Consider the following 15806-nt stretch of genomic DNA (forward strand, 5'->3'; position numbering starts at 1 on the left):
TTACATAACTCTCCGTTCAATGTCATTTCATCACCTGAGTCTTCCGAACTGAAGTCTTATGACAAAATAGGGTGGAACATTCGGGTGTTCCTTTTTTCTTTCCAACCTGCAAAGCCTCGTCTTCCTATTTTTGGTCTACTGCACATCAATGGCGCCTATCTTCATTTTCCTGCCACTTCTCTGTCCTTAGGGAATTCCCATTCTAAACAAGGCATTTTCGAAAGAATATCACAAACAGAATCAGTCTCACTAAAGCAATTTACATGCCGCAACATCAAAAAGCTGACGTGCGTGACGAAGGAAGTCTTGCTTCAGATCAATGAAAGCATTCTTGTTGACAGATCGAAGAATATTGCGATTATTTCCATGATATTGAATAATTCGTCAAACAATTTGCCTATATCCAACAACTGGGATAGAGGATCTATGCCAAATGCCTTCAATGGCATAAGCCACTGTCTCCGCGATTCCCGGCAGAGAAGTAATGGCATTTTAACTTTATTCTTCTTCTTCTTCAATGTACCGAGAGTACAAAAACATTTTCATCATCCCTTCATAAGTGGGCAAATCATTACCCAAGAAATTTTTGGGTGCAACAAATATCACGCACTCCACTCCACACCTGGTACGCTTTTCCTCTATTTTAACTATTGCGTCAATCCTACCGTAACCCTTTGAAGGGTTGGTTGGGGGGACACGGGTGGAATTCGATGGTAGCCTCTTCCTCGTGGTGAGTTCTGGGTAGTTTCTTTACGAAACTAGCAGAGAACTACTTAGTGAAATGCTTGGTGTTCAGGTTCTGTTTTTTCTCAGCCTTGGCTGAATTTCTTGTTGAAAACAGCTCCACAGGTACGTTATTCGTCATCATGATTGATGTTAATTTCAAATAATTTACCTTATTAATACTTTTTGTGGGATTATTTACTACCATATGATGACTTATTTGATAAGAAATGAAATTCAATCGAAATAAATATTATTTTACCTGCAATTTAGCCCCCAAAATGGAGTTTTAGAAATGTAGGAAAAAATGAGTTGTGTTGTGCGGGTGGTCTATACTCTACTTTTGTTGTTAATTCATAGACATTTTTTTAACCATAGATTTTGTCTAAAAAACTTCAAATTTCATTTTCATAAACTATAAACATGTATCCACTCTTTGATATTATCCATTATCCCATATTTTCATAAAATTCGTCTTAATAGCCGTTTGATTCTGAAATCAGCCTGATTTTTCGCAAAATTTTAAACTTTAGAGCTCGGGCGGCAGTGGTTAATATTATCCGATTTGAAAAAAATTTTGTGTGCGAGATCCTTATATCATTTCGCAACTTTCCCGCATAGGGCAAATTTGATCAGGAAAAAAAACCTTTTTTCGGCCCACCCTACTGTGCACAGCTATTGCCGATTTTTCTGGTTGTCCTAATTGTAGGTGCCTGCGGTGTTCTTTTACTCTGGTCTCTCTTGTGCGCCCGTCTCTCCAATATAGGTTTTTATTCATATTCGAAAAAACATCAACACGATCAACAGAGACTGTGGCTACAGCTTATGCCATATATGGGACCACCTCTTAAAAATCCAAGGGGACTGGTATCCAATCAGGAGACGCTGAAACCGCTCTCACCCACGGGTTTTTGCATACATACCCCGGAGGCTTAGAGGAAATGGCATTGGATTCCTGGATCCCTGATGACGATGGGACGATAGTTCATCGAAACGTTGGAAGGAGATATGGAGGACCTGATCCGGTGCGAAACCCGAGAAAACACTACTGCAATTGTTCGCCGGGAAAAAAAAAACAAAAATTATATTAATCATTATTCACTTATCAGGCTCTTCTAAATACATTTCTATTAACCTAATAAACACCCACGCTTTATTCTCAGAGTGATGGAGGGCTAATTTTATTTTTTTTTTATTTTTAGTGCACTGCTTTTGGGAAAAGAGTGTTTACTCAATCTTTTGATGTTTTATTTTTAGTTAACTTCGGACACAAACGACAGAAAAATAAAATCGGTGATGGAGCCTATTAGCGACGTCTATATTTTATACTTGTGATCATCTTATCTTATCTTTCGTGACGTGTTTCTTATCTTCTTATTTTATTTTCATTTTCTTATTTTTTAGTTGGAATATAAATGTAAATTTTAAATTAATTTCTTAATATTATTTTCATAATTTTATTTTTATAACAGCGAAGCCTACATAGCTACCAAAATTTCTCAAATAAAGTGAGAAATAGCGAAGACTATATTTTTAAGGCACGGACATCAGGGCGCAGTAAAAAAAATACGCCCGGACGCCGACGCCATTGGATTTTAACCGTTGGGTTTCACGTTTTTCTTCAATTTAATCTTCAACAACACCCATAAGCCCTGCAAGCCGTATTACCGTGTCCGCAGCCACCCACGGCCTTGCCCTCTACTCTCTGTACACATCATATTGGCACACGTGGACTTTTCCCCGTGCCCCCAGGGTCACTAAATAAAGGTCGGTGCGATAATTCGAATTGCAATTAAATGCATTGCTTGGCCGGTAAGGTAAGCGAATCGCACTATTATCTTGATAACAGCATGGATATGGTCTTGCCTCAGAACAATCATGATGCAATTACTACCAGGAAAGGTAAATAAGACCAACGGAGAGAAGAAAATAAGAAAGGGTGTTGTCTGGAATAGTGTTTTGAACTGGTAAATTTTCAATTAAAATGCCTTATTGAGTGAAGCTTTTTTCCAGAAGCGGATTTTTCACCACTGAATTAGGCTCTTATTTTTGTTCATTCTTGGCTTGCTAATTATTCCTTTTAAAAACTTTTAACCAATTCCGTCTGAGAAATAAAAGTCTATGCAGCTGAAAATAAATGTTTAATCAAAAATGTGTAATCCATATTCTTAGCTATGGCGTATTTTACAACTTATAAAAACTTACCAACTCTCTAAACGGAAAAGAAAAAACAAAATATTATAGGCTATCGATCGCTTAATTTTCGACATTACTGCCGCTGGTTTATTTTTAAAATTCATTAATTTATCTCTCACATTCCATAAAATGGCGTTAAATAGTGGTAGCATAGAATTATCAAATTTTAAAAAAGGTGTGGCCCAAAAGTTGGAAGGACGTTAAATGATAGAAAAAACTCTTTTCTAAAATTAAAATGAAAAGTCTTACTTGTCTCACAATCGTAAGGTCAGTTTACTCTGTCAGTTCACACATGGAAAAAACTATTAGAGAAGATATCAAAATTAGTAAAATAAGTAAGTTATTAGCTACCATTAAAAAAACAAACAAATGTTTGATGAAGCGAAGAGTAAAATTTGGTGAAAAAGAACCTCCTTATTACTGGTCTGAAATAGCTAACTAAAACAATAGGTAGGGAGATCCAGATTCCAATTCTGGATAAGTCAAATAATTTTCCATTGCGAATTTATTTTATCAGTATTTAAACCTTCGAAATTATGTGCAAACTGCGTAGATGAGGTCTTTTCGTCAAAAAATTCGTAAGTGACACATCAGAGAGATATTGTTAACTGATTTCCTAAAAATAGAGATAAATGACAAAGATTCCAATTTTATATCTAATAAAACGAAAAAGAGTTCTTTTTCCCCCGTTACCGAGAAATGCAATTGAAAAGGCTAAAATTTCGCTGTAAGACTAAGCAGACGAATACTCCCTCCCCTGTTTACGTAACCGGCTGAATAAGTCGTAACTTGGTCCCGGCCTTCAAGAGTATATCCTCATGCATAGACGGATCCAGGGGGGGTGGGCACGGAGGCACGTGCCCCCCCCCCCCAGACCCTCAAAAATATGCAAGATTTTTAATACGGTCCCATTATCATTGCGTTCGTTTTGTATTACGAAATATCCTTGGGCCCCCCCAGAATAAAATCCTGGATACGGCCTTGCTTGTGCTCCCCCCCCCCCCCAAAAGAAATCCTGGATCCGCCCCTGTCCTCATGAGAACCACCCTCGGCTCCCAACCGATATACATACCTACATAGACTGAGGAAGATAGGCAAGAGTTATTTAAAAAATACATATTCTGGGAAAAAATGACAACGAAAAGGCATACATTTCAATCCGTATCACCTGTCGAAAGAGGGTTGTAGGCGAGCAACGCCTAGGGCGTCTGCAAACGCCTTCTCGCACAACCTTTGGCGCCCCGTTGCGAACATTTCCGCTGTCTCCGAAGCTGTGATTAGATTACGGTGCGCTGAGGCGGCAGACGACGGGTGGTTACTCAATCGCTGCCGCGGCGGCGCGCGCGAGATTCGCCGCGCGTCCAAGGTCCTCCGACGGCGGGAGAGAAAAAAAATGAATACCGGAATGCACTCGAAGAACGCTACCGATGGAAGGAGAGGGTTAAAATGAGGGTTAAAGGGGAAAAAAAAGAAAAGTAGGGGCTGTGATTAGTGCAGGAGATGAGATCAAGGTTGAGTATGAGTGATAGGTTGGCTCATTGATGATCACGGCAGTAATATGCGGACATGTGAAGGCGATGATGAGACAGGCAATGGATTCATAGTAATAGAGAAGTGATATGGATTTGTGATATGATTTAGATTAAGGGTGAGCCCTCGCTTGCCGAACTAAACCCGAATACCACGCGTTCGAGTCCTGCCTAGGTGTTCAGTGCACGAGTGATTTTCAATGTGTTTCGTCTATATCAGGGGTCCAGGTGTCCTTACACCTAACACCTCTCTCCTTACATTTATGGTTTTTATCATTCTTGCAATATTTTTTGGGCGTTTAAATTGAATAGTATAATAATTATTCTTTGCGCATGGAAATGGAAGGTCGCAATTTGATACATAAAGAGCCACATGCGGCTTGCGAGTCATAAATTGCCGACACCTGGTCTTTATAATAAAAATGCTGTTCAATTTGCGAAAGCAACTATTTACCACGTATATATTCACGGAAAGAATTTTTCAGTAAATTTTCAGAAAATCGATTCAGAAGCCCGTTGGGGGAACCAGTTAGCATTAGAATATTATTGTTATCATCATTGCAGGCAAACACTTTCAGTATCGTACATGCATTCCGGAGAATTATTGTAGGTCCAATTCCATTGAAAAATCTAATCGATGGAACGAGAATGATCTTAATGATGAAGCGGTAGCGTTGAAAGCGATCGGGTTAAAATAAAGTCAGAGGAAAATTACTGCAAAGCACTTATATTCTCCCATAATGCCAACACTACTATTTATGATACTAATTAGGATTTGCTTAGCTTATTCTAATTAGATTTTTTATTAAAAAATAGCATTTACAGAAAATTCAGGCGTTATCAGGATGTAGCATCGCTATCACTAAAAAGAAAAAAAATTCAAAAAACTTTCAATTATTATTTGGATTTGGTGAGTTTTTGATTTGTTAGTATAAACATATATTTTCTCTCATCCCTAACAGTTTTTTTCGTTTAAGTGGCATGATTAAGGTCATTAATGGCTAAACGAGATGATGGGAAACTCAAGACTTGAAATGCAAAAGTTTTTTGTGCAGGAGAGGGTAGAATCATCCCATCCTAAGCCATATACGAGTGAAATTTACATATTAAGGATAATAGGTAAATTAATTTATATTGGCTGGCTGCGATTTTTCACAATTTTCTGATCATCATGAACTGGATTTCAGCTAGTGGCTGCTCTGATACACTCTACCCAGTCTCTACAGTCTATAGCCGAGACTGTAGACGAAGAAGGCCACCACGTCACTAAATCTAACACTGCTGGTGTGTTAAAGGGTATTGAAAGTGGAGGTCAGTTAATTAACTAGAAAATTTAAACAATTTGTCATTTGGTTTTTATTATTAAATAAAAATAAGGTAAAATAGTCACTGTCTTCAATCCATCGCCAGTAGGAACACAATAACTGAAATGAACTGGTAGGCGGTGCCCTTGTCACTACGCTTACTTTTATAAGGATAAAAATAATGCATCAGCTCATGAAATCACCACTATAAGTAATTAAAGACATATTAATAGACAATATTGTGACCGAAAACCACGGTAACCACGGTGATTTGACTGAAAGAGAAGCATTTACCATTCTTGTGCGATAGGAATTACAAGGGATTAGAAAAAATCTCTTTCATGTGTCATTATTGGTTCTTGACTAAATGTTTACTTCTATTCGTCAAATTTTATAATAGTCCTTTGGTCATAGTTATATTATCGATAAATATTAAGAAGAGTATCCATAAGATACGAGGCATGCTTGGATGGGATGGATGTAAGCCCAAACGTCTTCCGAGAAAAGAATAAAGAAGAGACTGACACCAAATATCATATCATAAGCAAAAATGGTATAGCGCGACGGGGTAATTTGTGCCGGAAGCTATTAAATTTTCCCTAATTCTTGCATGAAACCATAATGCTTCAAAAATGTAACAATTAACCGTTACCAAATCATTTCTTTTATTTGAATTGTGTTTACCTCCTGTGTAACACGAGAGCAACAAGCCAAGCCGTAAAATATGCATAGAAATCAGTTTCCATTGCCATTATAATAATTATGATATGCATATCAGTAGGGACAGGTTCAAAAGGACTGACGGAATAACATTTTGAGACGAGTGGAGTAAATGTGAACAAAGTTTACCTCCTGCGCAACATGATAAGCCCCACTTCTTCATGCATGGATGAGCACTTGAAATATACCATCTCGAACGGAGATTTAATGGATGTTCATCTTGTTCCGGGCATCAGCGTCCGCCTATGCGACCGAAGTCGACATTGAGTAACGATGATACACACTCAAGTGAGCTCGACTGTCTAGGAAAGCGCGTCAACAGCACTTAATCTATGATGAACTAGAGCTGTCTCATCACATCGGTTCTCCATCAAGCTTTCAGTTTTAATTTTAATCTGCCTTATTATGTACTGTAATCATAGCGTACTAAAGCTGCACTGAAAAATATTTGTGCTTAATTAAAAACTGGCACATAATATCATATCATCAATTATAAAATAAAAATAAAAAAAGGAATGCGCTTACAAAAAGCAGAATAGATTACAAAGAGAGGAAAAAATTAGCTTTCCGAGAATATATGGTGGGTGATAATTTGGTGTTTCAGAAACGAGCGTAGTAGAGCCTAATAGGTAAAGCCTGAATAACACGATCATTTTTTTTCGTCGCGAAAGTGATCACTATCGCGATCACTGCGCAAAATGATCGTCGCCGGCAATTGTTTTTCGCGATCGCGATGAGGATTCCCATCGCTATTTTTCATCACTCGTCCGGTCGCTTTTTCCGTCGCTAAAACCGTCACTAAAACGCCATATCAGCCAATCGGAACGCATTCCCCTATGGAGCGATTGCAGCGCAACGTTTGACAATTGTGGGAACGACATAAATAAACAAACACGCTATATAATTTCGTGATGTGGGTCCTATGACAACGAGCTGTGATTTTGGAAATGATGCGAAAAGCGACGGCGGGAGTGACCGTGTGATTCAGAAAAATGATCACTAGAGCGATTGCTTTTCGCGACGGGAAAAGTGATCTCGATAGTGATCACTTTCGCGACGAAAAAAAATGATCGTGTGATTCAGGCTTAAGAAAGGTACGCAATATTAATATGTAGACCTAACTGGCATCCACGCTTTAGTCTCCGAGTGCTGTAACTCATATATATTACTTTTTTGTGCTTTTTATACTGGTTTTGGAAAAAGTGTTTTTAAATCTTTTTAATTTTATGTTTATTTTCTACTTTTAATCGTATATTATGCAATCGATTGAACCAGAGCTGTTAAAAAAATTTCTGCTTAAATATTTACAAATGTCGCCATCAATTGAGAACATTTGTAACCATAAGGGAAATTAAATAAATAAATTGGTGTGCAATGAAGCTAAATCTCAAATATATTATTATTGAATATTTTATTGTCATCAGAAGCAACCAGGTTACAAAATTTCAAGTCGATCCGACAATTGGATGTGAAATTCTGTCAATGTAGCAGACAAACAGACGAAGCAAGTTAAGAGAAAGAGGTTAAAAATGGTATAGTTCTGTGTGATTATTTGTGCCGGGAACTTTTATTTTCACTAATTATTACATGAAACCGTTAAGTCTGCAAAAATTTACCAATTAACCGTTATCAAGTAATTTCTTATTTAAATTATCTTTACTTCCTCTCTACCACAGGAGCAACACGCCTGGCCTGAATCGTCGCGTTCACACATACGATCGTAAAATAAAAATATTATTATTACGCAAGGAATCATCGATTTAATCATCACTCATTTTTGGCGCTAAATAAACTATGTGTCGACATTGTTGCTTGAAAAAACATCGCACCAATATTATAGTCCACGAAATGAAGCTCATAAAAGTGAAAAACCTTGAAATTTTTTCAAACTGAATCGATTTGCACCAAAATTTGGGATTAGACTAATTATACCCCCTACTTCAAAATCTATATTATGCCGAAGGGCGCTTTTTATTTTTTAGGGGTGAAAACTACCCCTAAAAGCTGGAGCTTAAAAAATTATTTTTTAAAGCTAAATACGAGTAAAATTTAGTTCAAATTATATGTATAATTATTTTTTTATGTTTGGAAAATAATTTTAAGGTGTTTCAACCCATAATAATCAACCCTTATTGGGGGTTAATGTAAAAAAGAATTTTCAAACTGAATCGATTAGCATAAAAATTTGTGTTTATACTAATCATACCTCCTTTAAAAATTTTTTTCAAACCGAATCGATTTGCATAAATATTTCGGATTAGACTAATCATACCCCGTTCTTCAAAATCTATATTAAGCCGAAGGGCGCGTTTTATTTTTTAGGGGTGAGAACTACCACTAAAAGCTGAAACTTAAAAATTTATTTTTTAATGCTAAATACGTGTAAACTTTAGTTCAAATTATATGTATAATTATTTTTTTATGCTTGGAAAATAATTTTAAGGTGTTTCAACCCATAATAATCAACCCTTATTGGGGGTTAATGTAAAAAAGAATTTTCAAACTGAATCGATTTGCATAAAAATTTGTATTTATACTAATCATACCTCCTTCAAAAAGTTTTTTTTAAACCGAATCGATTTGCTTAAATATTTGGGATTAGACTAATCATACCCCGTTCTTCAAAATCTATACTATGCCGAAGGGCGCGTTTAATTTTTTAGGGATGAAAATTACCCCTAAAAGCTGGAACTTAAAAAATTATATTTTAAAGCTAAATACGGGTAAAATTTAGTTTAAATTATTTATATAATTTTTTTTTGTTTGGAAAATAATTTTAAGGCGTTTCAACCCATAATCATCAACCCTTACTGGGGGTTAATGTAAAAAAAATTATTTACCCTAAAAATAAAAATTATTTATCACATTGTATCTTGTTATTCACTTTCTTACTCCTTTCATTATGTATTCACTTTTTTCTCTCATGATTTTAATCACAGCACAGAAAAGGTATAACAATAGGATAAACAGAACAAACTTCGTAATGGTAACATAAACAAATAAATGTACATTTATGTAGACATTACATGAAACACAATCAAACGGAGACTGTATGGCTTCCAGTATTCCCACCACATGCATGCTCACAGGTCACTGTGAGCGAGAGCACACATACTCACATATGTGTATGTATATATACATCTTATGGGTATGTGTGTTTATTTTGTAGCAAATTTGAGTGTATCGTTAGCTTCTAAAGTAAAATACACGAAGTATATGCTGATTATGAGGAATATTATGCTCTGAATTGTGGATTTCGAATTTTTCGAAAATAAATTTGATTGGTATTTCAAACATAGCTCCTTTATTTTTTATGATATAAAGTTCATTTAAATTGTATTTTGTAGGGTTTTTACTGACTACGGCGTCATGTCAATTAAATTTTTTTCGAGTCATTAATTTTGAAAGGGGAGGGATTTAAGGGTGTAAATAAGGTGGAGCTCCCTCGGAAATAGAGGTTTTAATTATCAATATCTCACCATATATTTATTGTATAGAAAACTAAAACACACCAAAATATTTGGAAATAAAGAAGTTACAATTTATTACTCTAGCATTTGTTTCATATCTCTGTTTTTTTGGAGTTATTTTGAAAAAAAGAGCATTTTTAACGAAATTGTAAAAAATGACTTTTCACTTTTTCCTTCAATTTTTTCAAAATTTAGAGTTTTAAATTAAAAAAACTTCTAGGATCAATTAACAATACTTAAATAAAGAGAAATACTGAAGGGCATTGATCAATTTTGTCAAGTGTGGTAATAAGGAGTTGTTTTCACTGATTTTTTCGTACAAAAAAGTAGGGACTGATCTTATTTTTAATCATAACTCGCTCAAATTTCATGATAAAAAATATTTTTTCTCATTATAAGAAAGTTTTTTAAAAACACTTTAAAACAGATTACATAATTTTTCCTCGAAAATTACATTCTTCCCGCTATTTAGTATTGAATCTTTCAAATTTAGCGTATGACAAACAATAGATACCCATCAACAAGTTGTAGCTCGGTCCGAATTGGTCATAAAGGAAATATAAAATAAGATTTTTATTTAATTTTTTACAAGCTACAGTTTTGTAATTCACAATTTCCTAATAAAATTAATACTTTTCAAGTTATTTGCCTATAATCGATTAAAATCGTTGATTTTTTCGTCAAAAAATTGTTACTTTCAATCGCAAATAACTCGAAAAATATTAATTTTACGCAAAAAATGGATGGAACATTATATTCTTAGAATTCATTTTTCTATCGATTCCTGTGGTCAAAATATAATTAAAAATTTCCACCCCCGAGATGGGGTGGAAACCACCCCCAGGGTAAAAGCGCCCGTCGGCATGATATAGATTTTGATTCTTGGTATATTCCCTACTTATTATGAAAATTTCAAGAAAATCGATTCAGTTTGAAAAAATTGCAAGCCAAAATGCTTCATTTCCGGGACTATTAATCGTATTTGAAATTTTCAAAACGTTGGGGGAAAAGTCCCAAGAGAACCTAAATTATAATAAGTCCATTTACCTTGGTACTTCTGCCGGATCATCAAATTCATCAGAATAAATTCGTTTGAAAATAACGCATGATAGTAATTATCGAGCTCAATATTAATATGGAACTTTCTAGGGCCATGTCACTTGCATATGAAATTAAAATCTCCTATTCCGTATAATTGCTCCTAATATAGAGTGCAGGCATGGGGATTACATTCATCTTACAGTCAGCTCAGTAGAGAGCCGAGAGAAATCGTACTAAATCAACGGATTATTATTTACCCAAAAAGCATAAATATACTTAACTGAGTTGGAAGACCATTCTACAATATGGAGAGAAGAGATTGCGAGGAACAGGATAACACAGCTGAGAGACAGAGATTATTTTAAATAGCTTATAATAAATACGGTGCGATGTGCCAAAAGATGTTGAGAACATATCAATTCAATGTCAGCAATTGAATTTTCTTGATTCAATACCGATATATCCATGCATAATAAAGAATTCAAAGTTCAAGAATTTTTTTCATTTTATTACTCCTTTCCTCATGATTTTTGACGTAAAAAATCGCAAAGATATCTGATTTAAAATGATAAACCTGGAATGAACATAGGTATGGCATCGTTTATCTTATCATCGGGCTCTAGGAAAATGGTCTGTAGCATTCAATTGATTAGCGTTGGGACCGAAGGTTTTTTTTACCTCAAGCCTTTACTAGAGACATACATGATTTTCACGACAAACGTCGGCTATTTTCTCAGATCAATACACCGAATCATGGTGAGATGTCAAGGGTAACATTTGCATAAACTGTCTAACCTCTCCTTGTCGACCTTGGCCTTGAATACGTTTCACGAGAGCACGGCAGCGGCCAGTAGCCCAAGGATAACGTACCGCGTTATTATCGCAGCTACTACCGAGGAGCACTTATGTATGCTCTTGATAAATATTAATTTGAAATAATAACTCCTCTGAGGTGGAAAAGCCATTCAAAATTGATTACACAACAACAACGCAAATTTTTACACCAGAAAATAATGTCAATCGCATCAATTACAATGAAAATTAATTCAAGGCAAAATTTTACAAAATCAAAGTGATTTAAGACTATACGAATGTCTTAATCCGGCTTCACTTGATCTAAAATGAATAATAATATTTGAAATGCATAAATGAAATCATGTAAAACATATATTTTCTACAATATTGATAATTTTAAAAACTATATGGACGTTGTAGAATCATGATGTAATCTTGCTCATATGACATCCTGCTGAAAATGAATCATTTCAAAATCTACTAGTACATTTTCCATTACAAATTTGATCGAAAAAAGCCTTCCGAAGCATTATCATTTGTCTCTAAAAATCTAAGAGAACATCAATATTCAACGTTATTTCATGCGAAACTTAGGATATAATTCGCCAGATTTATTCCCATACTGTGCTTGGAAATGGAATTAAAGGTTTAGTTTCGAATCATGAGAAAATTTTATTTTAAGAGGCCGTTTTACACGGGGAACGGAATTGCGCAGGTTAGAACGGCAAAAATTTCTAAATTGGCGTGGAATTGCACGAATGCATGAACAGAACTGGGGCTTTTTTGCCATCTCACGTCCACGCATTCTCGCACGTGTTCTCGCAATTCACCGCTTTTTACGACGCAATTTTGACTGCGCCTTCGTACACACGTCAGATTGTGTAAGTACGTGCCCCGCGTGAAACGGTCTAAAAAGCTAGTGACTACGAAATTCGTACTGATGCACAGGAAGTAAGGGAAGATGGATACCTCTGGTAAAATGCTATTGCTCATGTTTCACTGTTCTGCCGTATTTTTATCTTTCACGAGAAAAGAATCTTTGGTTATCACCTACAAACGTTCTTCGAGTTGATAAGAATGGAACTTTGCAAGTTCCAATCAAGTTTCCTCATCTCTCTTCAACAACATCCATTGTTGAAGCGAAGTTATCAATCTCCAGTGAATAAAAAATAACCGCTCAAATGATTTGATCGGATATGAGTTAATACAAAGTTGCAGACTAGTGAACGATGAGAATGACCATGTTTCATTCAAAATCTATGTACTACCTTCCCTAGCGTGTTTGCTTATTTTTTTTATCGTGAGACAATGATTTCGCGGATATCTATGATTTATTTTGACTTTTAACGAGAAGAAAAATAAAGAATAACATACACTTTATTACATATTTTAAATTATTTTGAAATGTTTAGTTAAACTTTTGCTTAGTTGGTTTTTTTACTTTTTCCTTTGTTCTTCATCACATTGGTGTCAATTTTGAGGACCGATGAAGTTTGTTAAGGAATAAAGTGCGTTAATCGTCAATTAATCGACTCAATAAACTCACTGAAATTTTTAGCATTTCTACATGTTTCATTTAGGATGCAAGTCATTCTGCCAATGCTAATGTGGAACCTTTTCATTAAAAAATAGGATAATAACCTAATAAATTTGGAAAGTCGTTTTGTTTTAATTTTCGATTTCGTAGAAAAATCTTCTTGCAGCGGTCAAATTTAGTGTTATCAATAAAATATGATGTAGAAATAGTAGATATATCGTCAAAGTTCACGAAGTGCGAGGTGGCCGAGAGAAAGGGACTGGTCATATGTAATTAAATAATATAAAAGTTGTTTTTCCCCACTATGATATGCCAATGCAAGGCATAAAACAATCGAGAAGGGATGATTCAGAGTTGTGTTTTTACATACACTAAAATAATAGAATCATGATTTAGTGATAATTATGTTGTCAAATGAATCTTTCAATTGCACAGAGTTGACTCCACTGTATTTCAGATTAATCAACTTTATTTGTAATCATGAGGACTCATGGATAATTATAGCAAAACTTTCGTACAAGAGCACGCTAAAATGGATAAATTTTTTTTCCACAGGTAGAAAGACAATCCTGCATGGAGTCACAGGATGTTTCCCCCCCAAACAGTTGGTGGCCATCATGGGGCCATCAGGTGCTGGAAAATCTTCGCTCCTGGACATTTTAACCGGATACCGGTGAGTAGCGCTGAATAAACTACAGTAATAAAATTATATAAATACAGTAATGAATTAGAATTGTTTTCACTCTCTTTGATTTACCTATACATGGCTTAAAATAACTGAGAACAGAGCATTCAGGCCATACAGAATATAGGTATAAAGATAGCACACTTGAAGTTAATACAATTATTGTAACCGGTCGTGAGGTGAGATTAAAGCGGTAACTTTGCCAGTCACGTCTATCTTTATTTCATGAATGTATTCATGCCTACATTATCACCAACTGTTTGGTGAGTGGTGTCAGGGACCGAACTAGGAGTTTTTTTCAGGGTGGCAAAGACACGTTTGACGCCCCCTCTCCTGATCCCCCCCTACTTCCTCCCTCCTCCTCCACATCAATAAAATAAATATGACATAATGTTTTAATATAATAATATATAATACCTCCGAAAGCAATTTTGTTAGATGCGGTGGTTAAAATTACACTCAGAGTGTTTGCTATCAAGAAGTTTTATGAATATTATTGTTAAATAATTTATATATTAATGATTGTTGTTACATAATTTCATTAGAAAAAATAAGTAACTTTTCAATAAATTTTTCAAATTTTGCTGCTCCCTGAAATATGCCACTCGGAGCATGTGCCCCCTCTTCCCCGCCCTTGTTCCGGACCTGTGTGGTGTGCATATTGAAGTCACGGTTTGGCAGTTTTATATGCTAAGTTCTTTGTCTGCTCTTGCAGGACGACGGGCGTGGAGGGTTTGGTGTGCGTGAACGGGGAAGAGCGCGATCTCGCCGAATTCCGTCGCCTCTCATGCTACATCATGCAAGAGGACCGCTTGCAGGGCCTGCTCACCGTGGCCGAGAACATGGCCATCTCCGCAGAGCTGAAGCTGGGCAGGAAAGTCTCCCAGGAGGACAAGCAAGGGATCGTAAGTGTGACGTTTCAACTAGTGATGAGCGGAACTGTGATTTTCGGATCACTTCGTTACCTGTGACTGCTACTCATCAGTAACGGTGATTCTTAACTGTGATTGAGATCACCGAGGTGAATCACTCTTAAAAGTCATCGGTGATTTGTGGCGCTGCTATTCCTGCTACTTTGTCCAATTCCAAGGAATGAGCTCTCCTCAATAGGAACAAATAAACTTATAGAAAATTGTAAAATTAGGCAAATTATTTTTTTTTTTGAGGGAATAGTTCTGATTCCGAGTTTATATTACAATAATTAAGTAAATTTGATGTGGTAAAAGAATTGATAAGGGGCAATCATTTTTTATACATATTTATAATCAAACCATCATAATTCAAAGATTTAGCTGTATATTTCGCACAGAATGTCTTATTCATCATAAAAGATGAATAAGACATCCTTATTTTACTGTTGGTAGCATCATGGTAGCTGCCGAAGCTAACTTCACCGTATTCACAGTGGCAGTGATTTCGAGTATTTGGTGATTTAGTCACCGGCAGTCTTCGGCTACTTCTCTTCAATCACAGGTGGCGATATATCGCATATCACTTGGTAGCAGCCAGAGCTATCTTCACCGAATCCAGTGATTGAATCACCGATCACAGTGATTTCGAATATTGAATCACCGACTGTGACTGCTACTTTTCAGTAACGGTGATTCAATCACAGCGATATATCGCTCATCACTAGTTTCAACGTGCTGACCGCCACGCCCCAGGTCGTGGTGGCCGGAAATGAAAAGTTCCCGCCACGCCACGCCTGTCATTTTCAGTAATATTTTCAGTCAGGCTGCATACCGCACGCAGGCTGATTTCCTCATTGGTTTAGGGAGTATTGGTTTAGTACTGGAAAAATGTCGG

At 35.9% G+C, this 15806-nt stretch overlaps 1 protein-coding gene across 1 annotated transcript in view; it reads left to right on the top strand.

Moving 5' to 3' along the window:
* The window catches only part of LOC124157547 (ATP-binding cassette sub-family G member 4), a 96205-nt gene that overhangs the window by 59165 nt on the left and 21234 nt on the right, over window positions 1-15806 (top strand). Inside the window, exons 2-3 of the mRNA XM_046532371.1 lie at window positions 13871-13988; window positions 14716-14905. Coding sequence (XP_046388327.1) covers window positions 13871-13988; window positions 14716-14905 — 308 coding nt within the window. The remainder of the gene's footprint in view (window positions 1-13870; window positions 13989-14715; window positions 14906-15806) is intronic.

Source organism: Ischnura elegans, chromosome 4 (assembly GCF_921293095.1).
Source record: "Ischnura elegans chromosome 4, ioIscEleg1.1, whole genome shotgun sequence".
Taxonomy (NCBI): domain Eukaryota; kingdom Metazoa; phylum Arthropoda; class Insecta; order Odonata; family Coenagrionidae; genus Ischnura; species Ischnura elegans.